Source organism: Engystomops pustulosus, chromosome 10 (genome assembly GCF_040894005.1).
Source record: "Engystomops pustulosus chromosome 10, aEngPut4.maternal, whole genome shotgun sequence".
NCBI lineage: Eukaryota > Metazoa > Chordata > Amphibia > Anura > Leptodactylidae > Engystomops > Engystomops pustulosus.
In genome coordinates, this window is record NC_092420.1 from 84,369,715 (window position 1) to 84,392,624 (window position 22,910).

The 22,910-nt window shown below is 46.0% G+C and overlaps 2 protein-coding genes across 2 annotated transcripts in view; one reads left to right on the forward strand and one right to left on the reverse strand.

Moving 5' to 3' along the window:
• The window catches only part of DNAI3 (dynein axonemal intermediate chain 3), a 49,024-nt gene extending 31,781 nt beyond the window's left edge, over positions 1 to 17,243 (forward strand). Inside the window, exons 15-23 of the mRNA XM_072128473.1 lie at positions 2,504 to 2,651; positions 8,259 to 8,346; positions 10,843 to 10,973; positions 12,113 to 12,176; positions 12,492 to 12,622; positions 13,523 to 13,727; positions 14,414 to 14,505; positions 16,123 to 16,245; positions 16,832 to 17,243. Coding sequence (XP_071984574.1) covers positions 2,504 to 2,651; positions 8,259 to 8,346; positions 10,843 to 10,973; positions 12,113 to 12,176; positions 12,492 to 12,622; positions 13,523 to 13,727; positions 14,414 to 14,505; positions 16,123 to 16,245; positions 16,832 to 16,972 — 1,123 coding nt within the window. The 3' untranslated portion in view covers positions 16,973 to 17,243. The remainder of the gene's footprint in view (positions 1 to 2,503; positions 2,652 to 8,258; positions 8,347 to 10,842; positions 10,974 to 12,112; positions 12,177 to 12,491; positions 12,623 to 13,522; positions 13,728 to 14,413; positions 14,506 to 16,122; positions 16,246 to 16,831) is intronic.
• A 2,004-nt stretch (positions 17,244 to 19,247) lies between these two features.
• SYDE2 (synapse defective Rho GTPase homolog 2) overlaps positions 19,248 to 22,910 on the reverse strand; it is a 28,483-nt gene continuing 24,820 nt past the window's right edge. The window contains exon 7 of the mRNA XM_072128558.1: positions 19,248 to 22,181. Coding sequence (XP_071984659.1) covers positions 21,727 to 22,181 — 455 coding nt within the window. The 3' untranslated portion in view covers positions 19,248 to 21,726. The remainder of the gene's footprint in view (positions 22,182 to 22,910) is intronic.

Here is a 22,910-nt window from a genome sequence, read left to right on the forward strand (position 1 = left end):
TCGGCTTATACTCGGGTCGGCTTATACTCGAGTATATACGGTAGTTATTTTTTGGGAGGATTTTATATAAAAATCAAAAAAATGGATATAATTTTATGTTTTAATGATAATATTACTGTTTCAGCTTTGTATATAGAGACGTCCTGTCCCTGTGTGTCCTGTACATGGTGCGCCTATATCACATACATTATAAGGAGAACTTGTGGGGCTCAGCCACGTGTCCTTACACTGTGCATCACTGACGCATCACTGTGTGCACATAGAGGGCGATACGTCGCCTGATCCTCAACCTCGGCAAAAGATCGTGATTGGCTGTTGCTATTATATTTGTCTGTTTCCCAATGAGGTCAGTGCCTTATATGGAGACTGAAATAACTGGGGACCTCCCACCTGCGGTATGTGTTCAGGCAGGGGAGGGGTTAATGTGAACAGCCCCGTATTATGATGGTTTATATTGTTAAGCATCATCATTGTTTTCTGTTTAAAAGAATCAATTTAAAAAATATATATTAAAAAACCATCAAGAACAGCCGTATGACTGATGCTCCTGATGCTTATGACAAAATGTTTATGTAAAAAATAAAACATGAAGTTACAAAATAACAAAAAAAAAAAAAAATCCCATTAAAGCCTATGGGAGAGTGAAAATCTGCATCCATGTGCAGTGTCCATGCAGAATTCTCAGTCAAAACGGATGGGGAAAAAAAGAGGAAAAAAATCGCATGCGGAAAATCTGCATTAAAAGCTTTTTTTGATCACTTTTTAGAACATTTTTTGTGATGGTGTTTGATGAAAAATTGTATATCACGGGAAGTTTTTTTTTTTTTTTTACGTCGTTCACTGAGCGGGTTCAATATTGATTTAGATTTATTGTACAGATTGCTACGGACGCGGTGATACCAAATATGTACGTGTTTTTGTGTTTTATATACTTTATTTTATGCATTTTATGTGTAACTGGATAGATTATGGGACTTTTATTTTATTTATTTATTTAATTATATTATAAAAAGATTAAATTTTTTTTTTTTTTTAACTATTTTACATTTTCTACTTCTTGGCTTGAACAAGTGATCATCCTATCGCTTATTCAAGCCTTTACACTGCAATACACTTGTATTGCAGTGTACAGTGTAAGTAACTGAGCATGCCGCGCATGCTCAGTTACATACAGCCGGGTCCTGCCAGGAAGGCAGAACCCGGCAGGGAGAGAAGCCGGAAACCTCGGGTCACTTGTCGGACCCGGGGTGAGCGGCAGGAGGGATCGGATCCCCCGGTAAGCACACCGGGGGGGTGGGGGGTCCGATCCACGTGGGACACACTTGCACGCCGCGGTCATGCTTGACCGCGGCGTGTAAGGGGTTAAACACCCGGGATCTGAGTTTTTCCGATCTCGGGTGTTAGTGCCGGGTCTGGGCTGTGAGATCACAGCCCGACACCGGCACCAGCGAGACCCGGTGTCCCGAAATCTTCTTCTGACGCGCCGCCGTAGAAAGGCGTACGCGTCAGAAGAAGTACCCTGAATGACCGCCGTAGAATCCCGATACGGCGGTCATTAAGGGGTTAAATAAGGTGTAGGTGGCTAAAATCCATGCGCCGCTAACTTTTTAAAAGTCGCAAAAAAGTCTGCCCCTGTGTGCTGCTATTTTTTTGAACACAGACAGATAATAGATAGATATTAGATTGATAGATAGATAGATAGATAGATAGATAGATAGATAGATAGATAGATAGATAGATAGATAGATAATTGATAGATGATAGATAGATAGATAGATAAATAATTGATAGATGATAGATAGATAGATAAATAATTGATAGATGATAGATAGATAGATAGATAGATAGATAGATAGATAGATAGATAGATAGATAGATAATTGATAGATGATAGATAGATAGATATTAGATTGATAGATAGATAGATAGATACATAGATAGATAGATAGATAGATAAATAATTGATAGATGATAGATAGATAGATAGATAATAGATAGATAAATAATTGATAGATAATAGATAGATAAATAATTGATAGATGATAGATAGGTAAATAATAGACAGATATTAGAATGATGATTGTAGATCTTACCATTTGCGCGCAGTAGTAGTGGATTATAATATATATGGTTCGGGTTGTAGCCCGGGGCCCATCCCTTCTAGGGGGTCCTGGGCCACCCTATCTACCTACCAAATTTTATATTGAATAGCACCTTCATCCATGAAATCCATGTAAATCTGCTCCTGCTCTTAATACACTTGTACACAAGAGCCATTTCAGGACTTTTGAAGGTCCTCCAACCGCAGATTGAAAGCAGCAGAAGGGACTCATCCTCCATTCCCCAATAAGCTGATTCTAGTCCCATATGTAGCAAATGATTCCAGATTTGTCGGGCTATAATATTTATACAGTTTCAGTCCGCCCCTGATTGGCTGCTCCATGTTTGATAGTAACATATGATGTCAGATCTCCATTGATATATTCTCCCTCCTCACCCTCAGTTCTGTGTTATTCTGGGACATCCGCGCTCACAAGCCTCATGTACAGACACCAATGAGCAAGAAACAAGAAGAGAACCAGCGGGAGGCTCCCCTGGGGGTGCCCGATACCTTCAAGCACATTGATCTTGTCTGGAAGCCTCTTCTTAAGGTGCGGAACCATCTTGATACAAAGTCTAATGTGATTGACATTTTGTTTCCCAGACCAAATGATTCTATGAAAATCTGAAACTGAGCTTAGTGCTTGACATACGAGTTGCCATCAAAGCCATACAACTGGTGGTCCCATCGCCCACCAATGCTACAACATGGAAAACATCCAAATTTTACCTTGCTATAAACAACCATGTTAAAGGGATTGTCCACAACTTTATACCCTCATCAATATGTAATGCCCTGTGCAGTGGCCAAGATATGTAATATAAGCTCACAGTGGTGTATGAGTCATCATTAGTAATACACGGACAACCCCTTTAATTGCTATATTGTATATAGATCCTAGACAGACACAAACAATTGTTTGCAATATTTGCCTCCGAACTAATTTCTCTCCAGTGAGTCACACACAGTCAGCATCTCTCTCAGCTCCTTCATTCCCCTCTCAGAAATTCTCTCCAGTGAGTCACACACAGTCAGCATCTCTCTCAGCTCCTTCATTCCCCTCTCAGAAATTCTCTCCAGTGAGTCACACACAGTCAGCATCTCTATCAGCTCCTTCATTGAGTCACACACAACTAAAGTCTCTCTAAACTCCCTCATCCTCCCTCAGTAATTTCTCTTCAGCGAATCGCGCACAGACAGTGTCTCTCTCAACTCCCTCATTCCCCCCTCAGGAATTCTCTTTAGTGAGTCACACACTGCCAACATCTCTCTCATTCCTCTTCCCTCAGGAATTCTTTTCAGCGAGTTCCACACAGCCAACGTCAAGGAATTCTCTTCAGCACCGCCAGCGTCTCTCTCAACTCCCTCATCCCCACCTCAGGAATTCTTTTCAGTCACACCCGGCTAACTTGTCTCTTATTCCCTCCTCCCTCAGAAATTCTCTTCAGTGAGTCACACACAGCCAGGGTCTCTCTCAACTCCCTCGTTCTGCCCTTCATCATTCATGAGGGAGTGTAGCTGTGTCACACAGTGATTATAGCTAGATCTGATCTATAGATTAATACATAAAAAGCTGGAGCACAATATGAAGACTGCTGCGGGTCATTAGGTTTAATGGTGAAAACCTGATGATAGGTTCCCTGTAAAGGAGCAATTAAAGTACTACCAGGAAGTAGATCTACTAGAACCTGTATAGGTAAAGTATTGGTATATAAGTGAGGGTTCACCACAAGTGAACTTCAGCTTATACTACCAGACGCTGATTACCGTAAGGGTTGACATAGGGACATCAAGATACCGAGATGTACAGGATTTCTTATCAGCTCAGACGTAAATATTTAGCCACTTCTTCCCTCCTGAGCCGTGGATTTGTAGGCACTGAATTTCTTAGATAATATGTGAATTGGAGCTTATCATTTTCTCCTATGGCAGAAATCCCAGATTTGTAAAAAGAACAGCGCCAGACATTGGCACCTGATATTCGGTCCACATGGGTGTGGAGTAAGATAAGCCACATTCCTTACTACAGGTCTCTTACACCCGGACCACAGCGGTGCCGCCATCACATGATGCTACATCTGTACAATGGTGGTCACAGGACCTTCTGCGGGGGCTGTACCACACACTGCCTCTCCCTGCCGCACAGACTTCAAGGTACTAGAAGTCGTACATAGGAAGAAATCTGCCCCAAAAAGTCTAGTTTTAGGTGAGGTCCTACGTGTGTAGCAATAGGTTTGTATCTGGCCTAAAGGCAAAGAAACTTTGGCCGGAACATTGAGAACCTTTGTCTGTGCCAACGCCGTATGGACTGCGCTAACACATCCGTCCGTATTAACACTCCACACAGAACATTCACAAAGTCTTCAGACCCTTTGGATTCCTTAACATTTATTTTTTTTGTGAGTAAATAAATTTTGTTTCCCCCCCCATCAATCTGCACTTAATAACTCGGACTGACAAAGGGAGAACAGGATGGGACAAATCTGATTGCTTAGTTATTAAAAAAGGAAAAACTAACATCTTGCATTGAAATAATTTCTCAGATCCTTTACTCATTCTAAAATGTGTCATTCTTCTCTTCTGACACTACTCTGTCGGGTTGGACCATTGGGTTCTCCATCACATCTTATACCAAGGCTCTTCTGATGACTTAGTTTTTTGGCACGGCCATGTCTAAGAAGAGTCATATTTTTGCAATTTTTTTCCTTTGTTCTATAGAACTTTCAATTCTGAAGAATATTTTGCCCCTGATCTGTGGCTCCACACATTCACTGTCCCTGAGCTCTACTGGCAGTTCTCTTCTCCTCATGTCATACGTCTCTGAACTCTGCCTGCATGTATTGCCTCATCATGTCTTTTACTGCTACAGTCAAGTTCTCTCCTCCTCATCTCTCTGAGCTCTAGAGGCAGTTCTCTCCTCCTCATGTCTTTGAGCTCTACATGCAATTCTCTTCTCTGTCACGGGTAGTCCTGCTTCCCCACCTCCTAGGACGTGCGCAACAGCTTCAGACGTTAATTGGCGTCGTTCTTACCCAGACTCCTTTTTAACCCAGCCTCTCTCCGCACACCCTGCCGAATCTTTGTGCCTTACAGCCTTAAAAAAAGCTTATTCCCATGACCCCTGCCTTTGACCCTGAACTTTTTCCACCTGTATTGCCCTCTTGCCTGTGCCCAACTATGATCCTGCCTAACGTCCTGGTACCTCGCCTTGGCTGCCACCACGCACAAAGTCGCACCTGTGGAACGACCTGGTGGTACTTTGCCACAGCAAGTCCAACTCGCTTTGCGGCGGGCTCTTGGAGGTGCCCCTTGGACTCCGGTCCCAGGTGTCGGCTTACGTCATCGTCCGCAGTGGTCCAGTGGGTCCACTACCTCTGGAGCCTGACATTCTCCTCATGTCTCTGAGCTCCATAGGCAGTTCTCTCCTCCTCCTCATGCATTTGAGCTCTACAAATCACAAATGTGATGCTCCAGATTCTCCACCAGCTCTAAAGAAGGTATAGATAGATATATACACACATGTGCTGTAGATATATATATCTATTTATCTCCCGTGTATATATATGTGCAGTAGATAAATACACATACAGACCCTCAGTTGCACCATTAATAAGATATAACGCTCATTTTGGGATGTGGATTAGATTATGTAGAAGAAAAGCAGATCCAGAAATGCCTGGAAGACGGATGTGCTCTGGATAATCCCGGCTGTCCCCATGAAGGATTAATATCATTTCTCACATTAGAAAGGCTCCTGCAACGTCTCCGTTGTGTCTGGTTGCTGTCACAAATGCTGAAAACACATAGAAGCTTTTCCTCCTCATTTATGTGGCTGCAGGAAACCGAATACATCCGAATGGACATGTAACAGATTACAGGCAGGACATTAGGATAAACGGGATACACAGGGAATGACGGCGTTACACGGGATACACAGGGAATGACGGCGTTACACGGGATACACAGGGAATGACAGCGATACACGGGATACACAGGGAATGACAGCGTTACACGGGATACACAGGGAATGACAGCGTTACACGGGATACACAGGGAATGACAGCATTACACGGGATACACAGGGAATGACAGCGTTACACGGGATACACAGGGAATGACAGCGTTACACGGGATACACAGGGAATGACAGCATTACACGGGATACACAGGGAATGACGGCGTTACACGGGATACACAGGGAATGACGGCGTTACACGGGATACACAGGGAATGACAGCGTTACACGGGATACACAGGGAATGACAGCGTTACACGGGATACACAGGGAATGACAGCGTTACACGGGATACACAGGGAATGACAGCGTTACACGGGATACACAGGGAATGACAGCGTTACACGGGATACACAGGGAATGACAGCATTACACGGGATACACAGGGAATGACGGCGTTACACGGGATACACAGGGAATGACAGCGTTACACGGGATACACAGGGAATGACGGCGTTACACGGGATACACAGGGAATGACAGCGTTACACGGGATACACAGGGAATGACGGCGATACACGGGATACACAGGGAATGACGGCGTTACACGGGATACACAGGGAATGACGGCGTTACACGGGATACACAGGGAATGACGGCGTTACACGGGATACACAGGGAATGACAGCGTTACACGGGATACACAGGGAATGACAGCGTTACACGGGATACACAGGGAATGACAGCGTTACACGGGATACACAGGGAATGACAGCGTTACACGGGATACACAGGGAATGACGGCGTTACACGGGATACACAGGGAATGACAGCGTTACACGGGATACACAGGGAATGACGGCGTTACACGGGATACACAGGGAATGACGGCGTTACACGGGATACACAGGGAATGACGGCGTTACACGGGATACACAGGGAATGACGGCGTTACACGGGATACACAGGGAATGACAGCGTTACACGGGATACACAGGGAATGACAGCGTTACACGGGATACACAGGGAATGACAGCGTTACACGGGATACACAGGGAATGACAGCGTTACACGGGATACACAGGGAATGACGGCGTTACACGGGATACACAGGGAATGACAGCGTTACACGGGATACACAGGGAATGACAGCGTTACACGGGATACACAGGGAATGACGGCGTTACACGGGATACACAGGGAATGACAACGTTACACGGGATACACAGGGAATGACGGCGTTACACGGGATACACAGGGAATGACAGCGTTACACGGGATACACAGGGAATGACAGCGTTACACGGGATACACAGGGAATGACGGCGTTACACGGGATACACAGGGAATGACAACGTTACACGGGATACACAGGGAATGACAGCGTTACACGGGATACACAGGGAATGACAGCATTACACGGGATACACAGGGAATGACAACGTTACACGGGATACACAGGGAATGACGGCGTTACACGGGATACACAGGGAATGACGGCGTTACACGGGATACACAGGGAATGACAGCGTTACACGGGATACACAGGGAATGACGACGTTACACGGGATACACAGGGAATGACAGCGTTACACGGGATACACAGGGAATGACGACGTTACACGGGATACACAGGGAATGACAGCGTTACACGGGATACACAGGGAATGACGGCGTTACACGGGATACACAGGGAATGACGGCGTTACACGGGATACACAGGGAATGACGGCGTTACACGGGATACACAGGGAATGACAGCGTTACACGGGATACACAGGGAATGACAGCGTTACACGGGATACACAGGGAATGACGACGTTACACGGGATACACAGGGAATGACAGCGTTACACGGGATACACAGGGAATGACGGCGTTACACGGGATACACAGGGAATGACGGCGTTACACGGGATACACAGGGAATGACAGCGTTACACGGGATACACAGGGAATGACAGCGTTACACGGGATACACAGGGAATGACAGCGTTACACGGGATCCACAGGGAATGACAGCGTTACACGGGATCCACAGGGAATGACAACTGGGACAACTCCTTTCCTGTATAAACCTCATGCCACAGCTTCACCAGCGCCCCCTAGTGATGGCAAACGGTGGATATTTCATGTAAATTTGCTTTCTTCCTTATTCAGTCTTGTAATAATTATCCGCTTTTAACTCTTCATTTTCTCAAGACGTCAATTCCTAAGATTGAGACGGGAGGGGAGTTCAGTCCCATTAAGATCAGCCTGAGAGAGGAGCATCATCACTGCCGGACGCCGGGTAAGATCCGCTCTACGTCTCCCTGGGTGGTACCCAATGGCCGGACCTAGGCTCTGATATACTGGGTCATCTACTGTTGTGCATTAGGATTTGTTCCTCTCCTGTTTTGCTATATGACTCCTATTGTATATTAGCGTGGCCCCTTAGGCTCCTCTCGTAGGGGCCCACATACAGCTCCGGCTCAGTCTCCTGCACTGAGCTGTAACCCTGCACGGTGCCCGTACTATATAAGGACAATGGGGTCTGCACTTCCAGGGAGGAATGCGGCCGCCTCGAGCTTGTTTTACAGCCAAACTCCGGCATTCCAGAGCCGCGGCCAACGTTTCCCCTGGCACACGCCATTCTCTTCCTGATTCTAATTCTGTCATGTTGTCATTCAGAGGCTAAACCTCAGGATATCACAATACAGGAACTCACAGCTCCGTCAAGTGAAATGGATACAACCCGCAGCCTTTAATAGCCCAGCGCAGGGCGTCCGCGCAGATACGGGATAATACACCCCTAGTGCACGGGATAAAGGGCGAGGAAGTGATCCATAATGAGAAGACACATTACACATCCTATAGACAAAAGAGGAGAAGGGGGATGTATAGTGCAATGTGCCCCCGCATACCATAGATGTCACAATGGGCTCTCAGATATTAGGGGCTCATATTAGGGGCCAAAAAACGTATTCAATGGGTAACGGAATGTATGATCGAGATTAAAGGAAATCCACCATCAAAATCAGAGGCACTTACTCATAGATCCAGGTACCGTGACTGTGGTGATCTTCTTATATTTGTTATCCCAGTTCTCCTTCCTTCTAAAATCAACTTTCAAAATTATAGTTATGAGCCAGAAGGTCTCTAGGGGAGTTACCAGAGCCCCTCCATGCTGTCGCTTCACAGGCTTTTATACAGTCTCATCCTCCCCCTCTGCTTCCTTGGGTGGCATTAGCAGAGCCGCTCTGTGCTGCAGCTTCACAGGCTGTTACACTCACAGAGGCCTTCCAGCTCATAAACATAATTATAACAGTTGATTTTAGAAGGAAGGAGGCCATGGATAACAAATATAAGAAGATTACCACAGTCACGGTGCCTGGAGTAATGTCCCTGGTTTATTGTGCTTGGTTTAAGCAGTTAAATTATACATCAAATGCGCAGCTGCTGCAGAACCTCTTATGTTATTAGTAACTATAGCTCCCCATCCTCTATGAAAAAGGTTCTACAGTGGAAAGGATCTGCTTTATGACCCAAGGTAAGTCAATCAGTATTGAAACATTTCTCCTCTTTAAAGGGGTCTTCTGATAAAAAAAACAACCTGCCTCCCCAAAGGATCTGCAGTTCCATCAGATTGGAAGTGGTGGTCTCATCCAAGCCATGTGCTGGAACAAGGAGGTACCGTATTTTTCGGACTATAAGGCGCACTAAAAATTCTTTGATTTTCTCAGAAATCAAAGGCGCGCCTTATAATCCAGTACGCCCTATATATGAACCGTACTTACAGACAACAGCTGCCTTGCACTGTGCACAGGTCTGCCACCTGCTGGTCATTCACCCTTATAATCAGGTGCGCCTTATACTCTGGTGCGCCTTATATATGAACCTAGACATTTTAGCAGGCATTTATTGATGGTGCACTTCATAATCCGGTGCGCCTTATAGTCCGAAAAATGTCTTCATTTACAAAAAACCTTCCCCTTTTTTCGAAATATCATAAAGCCCCTTTAAAGAGGACATCTGGTATAGAAATGTCAAAAATGACAGAGAAGAGAATTATATGGAACCACGAAGAAGGTCTCTCGCTATTTCCCTTCCCTCTCTCTCATTGTGGAGGACCCGGCACATGAGTGTATGTACAAACCCCAGTGGCTCCATGTAATTCTTCATTTCACCTCTGGGGGCGCTGCAGGGAAATCACCTTACCACCAGGTGATCATTGTGGTTCCTAGGTTTGGAATCTTCTGGATCTATCATGTTTCTTTAAAAAATGGGATTGTCAAACGCGGACATCCTATGGAAAGCTGGAATTTTGGGCAAACTCATCAACTTTGGTCAAGCGTCCCACAATGAGGAAGGGAAATAAGTATCGGGATTGGTGAAATTTACAATCTCTCTCTCTTGTCCATGGAAATAAGTAACCGGAAGAAGGGTCTGGCAATGACCTACTACTCTGTACACTGTACTGGGGGGTCAAGGGAAAGGCATTTTTGGCCAACAGATCTCTTTGGTCTTTGATCAACGATGACGAGTGGAGTGAAGACCCCCAGGAATCTCCCATATACTAGAACCACTATAAAGGGGAAGTGTAAAGACCCCACTAATGAATACGTTTGGCCAACCATAGGCCTTTCATACCTGACCCAGCAGCCATAGACGTTGCCACCACCGACCCCACGGACCCACAGTCTTGGCCTTTGTCCTGAACATTTGTGGCCACCCCCGGATGTGACCTCTTGCCTCGGGCTCTCACGTTCTTAGCACATCTGTAATATTACTTATCCTCTTCCTCCAGACAAACTACAGACCCCGGCGAGAGAGGAGAAGTCTGAGGGAGGAATCAATTACAGCAGTTTAAGAGCAACTTCTGCCAAAAACACCAAAGTCCTGGAGGACGTCAACACGAGTTATTTCGCTGGAACTGAAGTGAGTTCTTTCGTTTCCCGAGATCCAGACAGTAGCGGGTGGTTAATATCCAAAAGTCACAGACAAATATATCAGCTACTGGGGGGAGGGGGGGTGCTCCTAATCCTATGGTGTATACCATGACAGATGGGGAGTCTATAACGTGAGGTCACCAATCATGTGTCTACTACCACTGGACACCAATACCACTAGTACTGCCGCCACCAATACTAATACTCTCACTACTACATCATTACTACCACCACTACTCTCATCATCATCATCATCAACACCAATATTACTGCAGACGTTACTAATAATACAAGCAACAGTACCCCTATCACCTCCACCACCACCAATACTACTACTGTCACTACTACATTACTACTACTACTACCACTGGACACCATTACCACTAGTACTGCTGCCACCATTAATACTAATACTCTCACTACTAATACAACATTACTACCACCACTACTCTCATCCTCAATACCAATATTACTGCAGACGTTACTAATAATACAAGCAACAGTACCCCTATCACCTCCACCACCAATACTACTACTGTCACTACTACATTACTACTACTACTACCACTGGACACCAATACCACTAGTACTGCTGCCACCACCAATACTAATACTCTCACTACTACATCATTACTACCACCACTACTCTCATCATCATCATCAACACCAATATTACTGCAGACGTTACTAATAATACAAGCAACAGTACCCCTATCACCTCCACCAACACCAATACTACTACTGTCACTACTACATTACTACTACTACTACCACTGGACACCAATACCACTAGTACTGCTGCCACCATTAATACTAATACTCTCACTACTACATCATTACTACCACCACTACTCTCACCATCAATACCAATATTACTGCAGACGTTACTAATAATACAAGCAACAGTACCCCTATCACCTCCACCACCACCATTACTACTACTACACTACTACTACTACTTCTACCATCCAACTACAAATGTTACTGCAATCATTACTAATAATACAAGCACTATTACCCCTACAACCTCCACCATTACTACTACTCTCTACATACTCTCATAATCGCTTCCAATATTACTGCAAACAATGTATTTTGGGATGTACCATCCCCTTTACCTTCCTACAGGACGGAGAGCTGGTGTACACAGACTGGAAGATGGAGAAGGACGGGGACACAGGAAGACTCATCAGTGAGTCCGTTTATATATATATTCGGTGACTTATCCTCTGTTTTCATTGGGGTCAGTTGTGTCTACAATATCCTGTAGGCGGAGCTAGAGAGACACTTTTCCTCATTCTGGAGGAGAGCTCATTTGCATACTTTTTCCCATGAAGCATTGCCTGCTCTGTATTAACCATTAAGATGTTGGTAATGAGTGTGGATTCTTACCATATAGTAGCACTGACCGTCTGCATATGTATATAATGGGCACAGTGTGGCATGTAAGGGGCACATAGTATTATCATCATCAGTGACTGTAAGTATTCCTCTCTGTTGTTGGCAGGTGCCAAGCCCTCGCAGCGACACGTCATCCATGACGGGCTCGTCCACACGGTGCAGAGGTCGCCATTTCTGAAGGATTTTGTGCTCACAGTTGGAGGCTGGAACTTCGCAATTTGGAAAGAAGGTGTTACTGTGAGTATACAGTGTTATATGAATGCTCAATCATGATGGATAGTGCTGCGCAGACTACAAAACATGGCGGCTTTATTAGAGTAACAGCGCCACACACCAGCCGTAGGTTGCACATACATTTTATTTAGGAGCGCAGTGCTTATGGAGAGCGCCACACACCAGCCGTAGGTTGCACATACATTTTATTTAGGAGCGCAGTGCTTATGGAGAGCGCCACACACCAGCCGTAGGTTGCACATACATTTTATTTAGGAGCGCAGTGCTTATGGAGAGCGCCACACACCAGCCGTAGGTTGCAAATACATTTTATTTAGGAGCGTGGTGCTTATGGAGAGCACCACACACCAGCTGTAGGTTGCACATACATTTTATTTAGGAGCGCAGTGCTTATGGAGAGCGCCACACACCAGCCGTAGGTTGCACATACATTTTATTTAGGAGCGCAGTGCTTATGGAAAGCGCCACACACCAGCTGTAGGTTGCACATACATTTTATTTAGGAGTGCAGTGCTTATGTAGAGCGCCACACACCTGCCGTAGGTTGCACATACATTTTATTTAGGAGCGCGGTACTTATGGAGAGCACCACACACCAGCCGTAGGTTGCACATACATTTTATTTAGGAGCGCAGTGCTTATGGAGAGCGCCACACACCAGTCGTAGGTTGCACATACATTTTATTTAGGAGCGCAGTGCTTATGGAGAGCACCACACACCTGCCGTAGGTTGCACATACATTTTATTTAGGAGCGCAGTGCTTATGGAGAGCGCCACACACCAGCTGTAGGTTGCACATACATTTTATTTAGGAGCGCAGTGCTTATGGAGAGCTATAATACCAGTTGTGAAATAGGTTAATTTAAAGGGTTAATGTTCTCTCTTTTTCATCGCTCTCATAGAGTGGACCAATCCTGCAGTCGTGTTGCACTCAGAAAAGGTACACGGCAGCGCACTGGTCCCTGTCCAGACCTGGCGTCTTCTTCATCGGAAAGGAAGATGGAAATGTGGATATATGGGACCTTCTGGAGAAGACGCATGAGCCCTCTCAGACACAGAACATATCGGCAGCAGCCATCACTTACATTAAACCCTGGATCGTGACAGGTAAGTGGTGGGAATATGGGACCGGGCCTCCACCGGCATCATGTTATCGTTATAGATATGAATAATTTCGGAAGCAATTTATCACATTAGTGCAAATAACAAATCAAATAGTTCTAATTAGAAATCCTATTACTTTGCATTTTGTGTTATTTGTGCAGCTTCTCGTGTGTCCATGGCTACAGACTACAAACAAATCCTGTGTAGTCTGATCCTGTTGTCATGTGTTCTCTATAAGTAAGAGGGGACAGATATAGAAGAATAACAGGACCGCAGGATCAGAGCTACACGCAGAGATGATTTGTATTCTATAACCATGGACCCACCACATGGGTCTGCATAGGGGCTGCATACACGGTGGCTCAGTGGTTAGCATTACAGCCTTGCAGCGCTGGGGACCCGGGTTCAAGTCCTAGGGTCAACATCTGCAAAGAGTTTGTATGTTCTCTCTGTGTTTGCGTGGGTTTCCTCCAGGTCCTCCGGGTTCCTCCCACACTCCAAAACATACTGGTAGGTTGATTAGATTGTGAGCCCCATCGGGGACAGGGACTGATTTGGCGAGCTCTGTGTGCGCTATATAATAAAGGATTTATTATGAGAAACCTCTTTAAGGACGTCCTGTGATGCTAGCGCCAGCATAGAGAGTAAGTGGTGACCCTGTGTCATTGACGACGTCTTTATATGTGCAGTGAAGCAGCATGTCCTGGCGGTGGCGGATGACAGCGGGACCCTCCATGTCCTAGAGATCCCCTGGACCTTACATCACCCGTCCTCACACGAGGTTGGTGCCTCTTGATATCTCGAGTACTTTACACCCCGGAGTATCATTTTACTGCGGCTGAGATGTTTGATGTGGACTCCATGGCTCTTACACAATGTTTGTCTTCCTGCATTTTTTCTATCACTTTCGAGTTTCTATCTCTTCACGATTGATTTTAACGGAACAAGAATGTTTTGACAAAAGTTTTTCTTTTACTATGCCAACCACACGTGCCGGCCGGGATGGTAGAAGCAGAGGAATAGGTCAGGTACAATAACAAGGGGGGGGCACTGGTACCGAGCAGGGCCAAGACAGAACGCTCCAGCACTCCAATCACAGAGGGATTTCCTGATCATTGGGGGTCCCAGCAGTGGTGCAGTGTGCAAAATTACGATTAAAGGGGTTCTCCAGTCATAGCAGGTTAACTTGCTTATTGGTGGGGGTCTTAGTGATGGGACCCCCATGGATCCCGAGAACGGGGGTCCGTTGTACCCCTGTTGTGCTAAAGATGAAGAGAGCAACTGGCTGTATATGCGCCGACAGCTCTATTCATCTCTATGGTGCTGATGAAGATTGCTGAGTACAGCGCTCGCTATCTCCATCAGCACCATAGAGATTAACAGCCGGACCGACTGGTCTCTTCATCTCCAGCGCAACAGGTGTACAATGGACCACCCTTCTCGAGATCCGTGGTGGTCCCATCACTAAGACCCCACCAATCAGCAAGTTAACCTTCTATGACTGAGACTATGACTGCAAAACCCCTTTAAAGGAAATCTACCATCATAAACCAGGGACATTACTCATAGATCCAGGAACCGTGACTGTAGTAATCTTACTATATTTGTTATCCGTGGCCTCCTTCCTTCCAAAATCAACTTTTAAAATGATAGTAATGAGCCAGAATAGTTCTGGTGGAGTTACTAGAGCCAGGGGCGTGACTACAGTGGTAGCAGCTGCTATGGGGCCCGGCATCCGACCTGACTCTGAAGTATGGAGGATGTGCACCATTATATACAGATTATAATGCACATTGTACAGTATAACATATCTGTGGTGTATATATGCTGTATGTGTGTATATCTGTGATATGTATATGTGTCTATGGTGTGTATATTGTATGTGTGTATATATGTGTGTATACATTATGTGTGTGCCATATACAGAGGTACAGCATATATACACACATACAGCATATACATATATATGTGTGTATATGCTCTATATATATGTGTGTGTGTATGAGTGACAAACTGTATGTTTATGTATATAGGTATATAAATGTGTGTGCATATATGAAACAGGGGGCCTCAATCAGAAGTCTGCTATAGGGCCCGGCCTCTCCTAGTTACGCCCCTGACCAGAGCCCCTCCATGTTGTCACTTCACAGCCTGTTATACAGTCTCACCCTCCCCCTCAAATCAACTTGTATTATGCAGTACACAATAACTGCAGAGGGAGCAGGGGGGAGGCTCCATGTCTATCCCGTCCTCATGCAAGAGACTATAAGCCCCCAAGGACTTGTGTATACGGATATATCGGTGACGCTGCATTTCCGCTTGTGTTGTACGTTCCAGTCTCTGCGACTTCTTATGTTTATGTTTTACCTGCAATGTTCTCCTCCTCTTCGCTCCGCAGAGCTCCGGGGTCTTACATTACTTCGACAGGGAAGTCAATCACCTGGAATATTACGAGGAGAGAAAGACGATTCGAGCCGCAGAGAAGAGAACGCTGGAGCTGAAGGATCACAGAGCCAAAACCGTAAGGGGCTTTATAGACTCCATGGAGAATCATGAACGGCAGTAGTTGGGACAACCCCTTTAAGTGGCCTGAAGAAGCAGCAGGATAGGGCTCTGTGCTGCTGTGAGCTCAGGACATTACAGGGAGGGATTGCAGACATATTAGAGCCACGTGACTTTCATTCTTCACATTGTAACACACAGGGGAAACCTACAGCACGAGATGAAAGGGTTAATTTGGGCTGAAGGTTTTTCTTGCTTCATGTGGATAAGATTTGGAGAGATCTCACTGCTCGCATATAATACACAGCAGCGGGGTCATGGCGGCTGACCCCCCCCTGCACGTAGGTCCCATGAGAACCAGATCTTTCTGGGTGTCCTAGGATGGTGTATCCCTGATAAGGGGCTGCGTGACGCTTATCTGAACCTTCACCCAAAGGACCTTGTAGGAGAAGGTTACGAGTCGTCACGTCTTGGCCCTCGCTCCGTATTTACTTTGTCCTGTCACTTCTACTTGTTTTTATGGCCCTGAACGTTCACATGGGAAGAGATTAGCGGCGACTATTTATAACGTACATTGTATAATCGCGTTCTGTTTATGTCTGAAGGAAACCGCTCCCCCAGCGAAGTCACAGGAGCAGCTAGAAGAGGAGATAAGCCGCGACTACACCACATACCTGGCGCTGGAGGACACGGCGCTCACAGGACTGGGGCTCAGGAAGGAAAACGAAGGAACCGCCAAAAGCTAAAGACTCCGCAGGTGATGGAAAACCACACGATGGCGTCCGTCATAATTCGGTCTTCCATCACGTGCCACTATTCGCTGTTATATTGGCGCAAAGGGGCGATTGCGCCTTTGTATTTCGACTTTTAGGGGATAGACGGCGGACATGTGCACTGGATTGATCAAAACTCTCCGAGGAGGAGGAGTGTTTTTGCGCCTAAAAATGTCTGGGATAGCGACAAAAAAAAAAAAAGCTACTTCTTTGGTGCAAAAAAACCAATCAGATTTCTGATAAATCCAGTGCAAATGTCGCGGTAAAAAAAGAACCAAATAGAGACGCATGATGAAAGACAGAATTATGATAAATGACCCCCAATATCTTATCACCATCCCATACACTGCAGTCATCTCCAGCCGTCAGACCATGCTGGGAGTTGTAGTTGTTTGACAGCTGGAGAGCCACAAATTGAAGGTCATTTATAATAAACCAACGGAACATGTTCTGGACTGTATAAATAAAGTTAATTGATAACAATTGTGGGTGGACTTCATACAATTACATATTGAGAATCACTGTAGTTGGTGGGGGGAAAAGGGGGACATTATGACAGATTCCATATTCCTAGATCCGGGGCAGATTCTCCACTTTTTGACACATCCTGATGCCGTCACACACTAGTACAGTGATGGCGAACCTTTTGGAGAAAGAGTGCCCAAGCTGCAACGAAAACCCATTTATATGTCGCAAAGTGCCAACATGACAATTTAAGCAGTGACTTATTGATCTCTGCTGTATCACAGGTTTTAATCGTATTGGCTTCCTGAGTTCACCAATACAATAGAAAGATGGGGAAAATTGGATTGTAGCTTCCCTCCAGGGTCCCCTGAAGAGAAAGAATCAGTGGACCCAGAGCAGGAGCTCCAACGACAACCCATCTCTATCCAGCCCTTCCTGCTCCTCCTGTAGTCCTGGCAGCCAAGGATGTTGCTTTAAAATAGCGATGAGCATGGTGCGTCCTGGGCTTTACTGGACCACAGGAGAAAGCCTTGAGTCCTATCGGGTAAATTCTGTGCTGGGTGCCCAAAGAAAGGGCTCAGAGTGCCACCTCTGGCACCCGTGCCATAGGTTCACCACCACTACACTAGTAGGTCAGTCACAGACATTGGTGGCATCTAGTAACTTACAGGATGACTAACTTCTCCCGGCAAATGTTCATCACTGCTAAATTTGTTGCCAGATTTCTTCAGCTCTGTGCACGACATCTCCACACCGCTCCTCTAAAAATACCAGTCATGTACAATGGAAGATCACCTGGATAACACTGTGCTCCTAAATACAACTTGCGGCACTGCCCCCCATATATAAAATATTATATACAGCCTCTCCGCTTCCTAATCTTAGAATATACAGCTTCCCTATGATTTTATACATGTGGCCAATAGTAAAATAATAAAACAGATACCTCCATGAGCAGCTACTCTGCGGCCATCCTCCTCTTCTCCAGTTTCTTCTTCTGTGCTGGAAGACCCAGGCGGCGTGTGATGGCGCGTGCATTAAAAGCATAGATGCGATTCTTCTAGCAGGTAGTTCAGGCGGCCAAATCACCTACATTATAATCAGTCGTTCTGCCGCCCCTTCAGGACACTGCATTGTGCCGCCTGAGGCAGGATCATCATCCCACCTCATGGCAGATGGGGCCCTGCCTGGATCCGTTGAATGTTACCTCACCATTCAACAAACTTTGGCTGTGAGACTTTGGGGGAGATTGCTAGTTTTTTTCAGGAATTGCGATTAATTGAAGGGACAGAGACTAGCGCATAATTGTAAGCGTAGCCGGATACAAGCTGGAGCCTCATAATATATCTGGACTGGCGGGGTTTCATCATATGCTGGCGTTCCCCCTGCTGACCCCCTTGGAGTCCATGTGTGTGTTAATGAGGTAGGGGGAATAGTTCTGGGAAAAGCATGCCTTGTGGTCTGTATTTTCTAGCAGTGTGCTGTGACTCACTGCTCCCCCTCCCCTCTCCATAGAGTCTATACAATCTGACATCTAGGCGAGATTCTAGGTTGTTGCTAGCAAGATGAAATTCAGCAGAGATTTCAGAGTGAAAATCTGATACGTTGGGGAGGATAATTGCTAAAGTGGAGGAGGAAGCACTTTCCTGGGATCTACTACAAAGTTTCTCATATCTAGATATCATATCTTACTTTGAGACAAGTTATCTGGTGCCCCCTATGTGTATGGACAAGCCCTCGGACCCCCCGCCCCCTACATGTAAAGCAGAGCCGGACACAGACATTGGGTATTAACAGTTTGTATTGTAACAGATGTGGGATACAAGAACAGATATATACAGTATATATAGAATTTATATAAATTACAAAATAGAAAATACATTTTTCCGGCAGAGCAGAAGCTTTCTACAGGTCAATGACGCGAGTTCACATTGGTTGGTGTAAACATTTTAGCAAGACGTGTGATCTTACAACATGTAAGTGCACGTGATACGACGACAGGTGGAAGACGCTTCGTCCGGTTACGCGATGGTCGCAGGCTGCTGTACAAAAAGTGTCAGAAAACCGTATTCCGTACCTTCCCGCTATCCACCCCCCACCCCCAAGACACCACTAGGGTACTACAACTCCCAGGCGCTGGTCCTGCCCACGTTCCCAGATTATCACAGTAGCCAGTACTGTAGGGGCGCAGCAGTATATACCACCAGGCAATGGCTGTATCTAGTGTCTGCAACTTCTTCATTAAAGTGGATCTCTGACATTTTGGTGGTTCCTAACACACTCGGCCGGGCCAATAGGAACAGGAGACTACGGCAATGCACCTGCTGCAAATGCTACAACTCCCAGGGCATGATGAGAGTTGTAGTTATAGCATCATGTGAACTAGTGACCAGCCTGCTATGAGTATCCAGCTACTATGTAACTACTACTCCCATCATGCTACAGGGTGCAATAGTGTGGAATACTGGTTCCGGCCAATAAAAAAAAAACTGAAACTTCACCTTTAAGACAACCAAAAAAATAGGTCAGAAATGTGAATAACCAGCACAAGGTGTGAGCACGTGGGGGGAGCCGGGCCCCCTGGGTAATATTCACAATATCAAACAATTGTACATTATACTTCAGATTCTTCTATGTACATTATATATAAAGTTATTAAATAGCCACTTGAATTATTTTGTCGTACATTTAGACGTTTCTCTATAGATTTATATATATATTTATATAAAAAGGCTTCTATAGTTCAGGTACCATGACTGGAGTATGGCGGAGGTTATATACAGTATATTGCATATATATAGCGGGTTTGCATATTGTATTGTGGTGACAGTATCTGCAGATGGTGACGTCCGTGTGGACTGCAGGGGGCGAAACGAAAAGGGTGGGTCTGGTTGCTAGGATAACCAATAATAAAGAGTAACCAGACCCCCTGGTGCAGGGTAAAGGTCAGCACCACTGCAAGTTATACAATATAAAAGGGGATGTCCAGGGAGACTCTACCACAAGTCCTATTCTTATACCTCACATAGGAAGTAATCGAAGATCAAGGGTGGAGAGTACACATGGACAATCCCTTTAATGACCTCACATACACCTTTAACACTATGATCCGAAGCATGGGTGCAGCTCCAACAATCGGCTTTTAAAGGGAATCTGTCAGCAGTTTTGAACAAGCTGCAGACAGTGATATGTATTGTCCTTGGGGGGCTGTGTAACCTCATGTGTTAGTAGTGACAGGACTGTGAAAGGGCTCTTGCAAGGGCTCTAAAGAAGTCTTTCAGCCTGAAGAGCTTTCTGCTTCCTACAATGCGCTGCTCCACAGCCCCTCCCCTCTGCCAAGACTAGGAGCTGTATCAGGATTTTGGTTGGATACTTACAGCAGTCACTCCACAGACCAGACGGGAGGGGCTGTGGAACAAGTCATAGCAACAAGCAGAAAGCTCTTCAGGCTCAAAGACCCGCCCAGAGCCCCAAATCAGGATTAAAAGTTCATTTTTCACAGCTCTGCTGCTACTTACTACGCACATAAAGGTATAACAACACAGCTCTTCATGGCCTATATCTAGCACTGACTGTAGCTTTATATGGTCAAAACTGTTGACAGATTCTTATCAAGCTGTGGCAACACTTCTCCAAATTTCACATGTTCCACAAAATATGAGACATAAATTGGCCCAAATTCCTGGACTGAACACAGTACCGATAGTGTCCTATACTACGATCAGGTAGTCAGTGTGCATGTGTGTGGTGGAGTAGAGAGGAATAGCTGTGGGCTGTATGACAGACCTCCCTCACCAAATGTCAGATACTGTCACAATTTGCTCCACGTCTGGGGCGGTCACATAGACACCAGGCACTTGGGTGCTTCCATTTCTTCTCTAATATTCCGGGCATCTTAATATCATCACATAATAAGCAGCGTCGGATACTCTACTGCTTCCAGAGTTCACGTTAGACAAAAATATATCTCATTTATCTGTATAAAAAGCGTCCATTCTGCGTGTGACGGGCAGACCAGCAGCCGCGGCAGTCACAGAGATGACCCCCGGTCACCGGCAGCCGCTCTCGTCTTTCCTCTAGGAGGATACGTACCATGTAAGTGAGTCTTTCCTGGAAATCCTGCCTTGTACACGGCAGGAAGAGCAGGAGATGCGGCTGCGCTCCGGTGCGAGGACCGGATGGCCGTACACTAGTTACACCCTCACGGGGTTAAAAGAGAAGGATTCTTCTAATGAGAAGAGATAATGGGGGGCAGAGACGTTTCACATGGCAACACCAACTTTATTTTTGCTGAGTTCTCTCTCCAGGTTTCCGATCAGGGTGTCGATGCTCTCCTGAAGGTCGTGGAGGTTGACGTCCGGTTCCTCATATCCGCCTATGGTTATGGGGGTGCAGAGAAGATGGTGTTCTTTGGATTTGGGGGGCTCTTCTGTCCCCTCAGTCCGCTGGGGGTCTCTGGAGCTCTCGGAGGGGGTGTCTGCATAGTCCGCCTCCTCTTTCGGGGTGATCAGATAGTTGCCCTGGCAGCTGCTCCAGTCTCCGGCGTAGCGGTTGCTGGACGGGCTGTCCAGGCGGGCGGCTCGCGGCCGCAGTACCCCGGACATTTCGGAACCGTTCAGATTCAGCATTTGGGGCCGCGGCTTCTTCCTGCGCAGGCAGGGCTGCGGTTCTGTCTGAACATTGCTGGAGGGAGCGTCTTTGGAAGATTCATTCTTCACTGTAAAAGAAAAAAAAAAAAAAATTACAGATTTAAAATAATCAGAGAAGAAAAAAAAATGTATACATTTTAATGATTATCCATCTGGAATTGTCCACCCCATATACAATGCCGCGCTACTACAGGGTACATGCTGCCAAAACGCATCACACCCCCCTAAGAGTCAAGCCCCAGTCTGGTTATTAACCTGGTAGGCACAAATCATCCAGCGCACCCTCCAAGGCCCTCAGCACGCACAAGCAAAGAGTTAATGGATCTAGTAGAACGGCAGACGGGACCTGGGCCAGCACGCCAGGTTTATGGGTTATATCCAGAGTTAGTGGTAGGAGCCGGCTCCGGCAGGGTCATACCATGAATGCACAACCACCTCATCTATCACTCCAACACCCCCGCCATGCAAGGGCACCTCCATGCCGAACCAGCACTTCACACGAGAGATGGACGTTACCTGGGCCGGGACGGCTCCGGTGTGCCAGCGCATCACCTGCCTATGGCAAACACCAAACTTTACCCACTGCTACACAGACTTGTACTATTACCAGTAATACAGTGTAATCTACAGTCCACAGACAGGGGGGGCCACCAGATCCCATCACCCGGAATACACAGTACACCTCCCTTACTAACAGAAGAACATGATCCTCCTACTCCATAGGGAAGGATCTAGAAGTTGGGGATAGAGAAACCATCTTTTGGATCTTTAGTGTCCACTATACAAGTTGTGAGCCT